Source organism: Agrilus planipennis, unplaced genomic scaffold, assembly GCF_000699045.2.
Source record: "Agrilus planipennis isolate EAB-ADULT unplaced genomic scaffold, Apla_2.0 scaffold1122, whole genome shotgun sequence".
Taxonomy (NCBI): domain Eukaryota; kingdom Metazoa; phylum Arthropoda; class Insecta; order Coleoptera; family Buprestidae; genus Agrilus; species Agrilus planipennis.
The window spans coordinates 1-1,715 of NW_020439775.1; the positions used below are offsets into that span (position 1 = coordinate 1).

At 32.2% G+C, this 1,715-nt stretch overlaps 1 protein-coding gene across 1 annotated transcript; it reads right to left on the reverse strand.

Moving 5' to 3' along the window:
- Positions 1–51: 51 nt before the first annotated feature.
- Positions 52–1,466, reverse strand: LOC112905981 (threonylcarbamoyladenosine tRNA methylthiotransferase-like). Its single transcript, XM_025979477.1, has 4 exons — positions 1,204–1,466; positions 908–1,137; positions 426–847; positions 52–362 (listed from the first exon to the last, which is right to left on the reverse strand). Exons 1-4 carry the CDS (start codon positions 1,330–1,332, stop codon positions 70–72), a joined length of 1,074 nt encoding a protein of 357 aa, XP_025835262.1. The 5' UTR covers positions 1,333–1,466; the 3' UTR covers positions 52–69.
- Positions 1,467–1,715: the final 249 nt, after the last annotated feature.

Below are 1,715 nucleotides of genomic sequence, written 5' to 3' on the forward strand. Positions count from 1 at the left end.
TCTTACATTAAAATAATATTTAAGAATAGGAGGATATGAGATTAAGGTTTGATTGAGTTTCTAGTAAGATCAAAACTTAAGCACATACTTTTCTTTCAAATAATTGACAACATGCTCAAAATCTTCTCTACAATATTCTCGTTTCATATCAGCAAGAACCTGATCACTTCCTGATTGAACAGGAACGTGTAGGAAGGCATAAACTCGTGAATGGTTCATTATTTTTGAAATTTCCTCCAAGTGCTCTAAAATGTAAGGTGGATTCGTCATGCCCAATCGTAAACGACATCCTTCTGGGATTACTTCTACCAACTGCCATAATAGTTCTGGTAAACTTGTGCCTATATCACGTCCGTATGTTCCTTTAGGAAAACGTATATACTTTTCAAGTAAATTTTCTCTTACAGATTGTTTTCATTCCTTACCTGTATCTTCTGATGTTAACCATATTTCAACAACACCTTCACTAAAAGCTTGCTTTGCTCTAGTAACAATTTCCTCTGGAGGATAACTGCCCAGGTCTCCTCGTGCATGTTTTGTTTTACAATAAGTACACTGATTCAAACAGCCAGTGTTTATGGCTATAATTTCAATTAAAGGATTTCTTCTAATCTTTGGCAGTAGTAGAGATGCACCTCCCATTTTTTTGCCATTTTCTTTTTTGACTCCCGTCAATTTAACACTGTTACCTTTTAATGTTTCTTCAACGACTTCAACCACTCTGTCTATCTGTTGTACACCAATGATACTTAGACCTCGAACAAAATCTGCTTTGGGAGCACCTTGTGGAACACATCCTGCCACCACAACATATTTTCCCAAGCTTTTAGCAAGATTAATTTCGTTTCTAAAAAGTTTAAGGAATGTTTAACATATTTCAACAATTATGAACTTTAACATAACATGCCTGAAATGATCTTCTGCAGGATTCTTAACTGTACAACTGTTTAGTAACCACAAATTAGCTTTAAACTTATCTTCAACTATTTTATAGCCATAAGCTGCCAACTGACCTGCCATATACTCTGAATCTGAACTATTGTGGGCACAGCCCCAGGTTTTTAGATAAATTTTTTGTGTCCCAGGAATATCACCTACAGGCTCTTCTGTTAAATTGGGACATTTAATGCTTTCAATCTGTTAAGATTTACGTAATTTGCCTTATTTTATAATATTTGTAAATATGCGAAACACTATATCTACCTGCGTTTTTTTTGGTTTAATTTTAACAGTTTTCAACGGTTTAAATCGTTCTTTCGGTATTATATCTTGTGCTGAAATAAGATCTTCTATATCGTTTATTATTTCACTGCACACGCCTATCTCGTTCATTTTTCTAATAATATAGATTGTTTTAAAACATTCTAAAATAATAATAAGTTTTCATTTTACTAATTACAAGTGTGAAAAAAGATAGGTTACACTTCTGATATCGCAAAGTTGTCAAAGTCGACAAAATTGACAAATCTTGTTATTAAAGTACACCACAACGGATCGCTTCTTTAAAAAAATAATTGTCATAAGTAAATGTCTTTGTATTCGTACTTTTTGTTATATTATTAATTTGATTATAATGAAGAGTTATGATTTTATATTTGTAGCAAAGATAAACGTATTTTGAGATTTAGAAAGTATTTTAATGTATTTTCGGGTAATTTGACCACTATTGTAATCAAACCATAAATGTCATGTGTCACGAAAGATTACCTTCATCA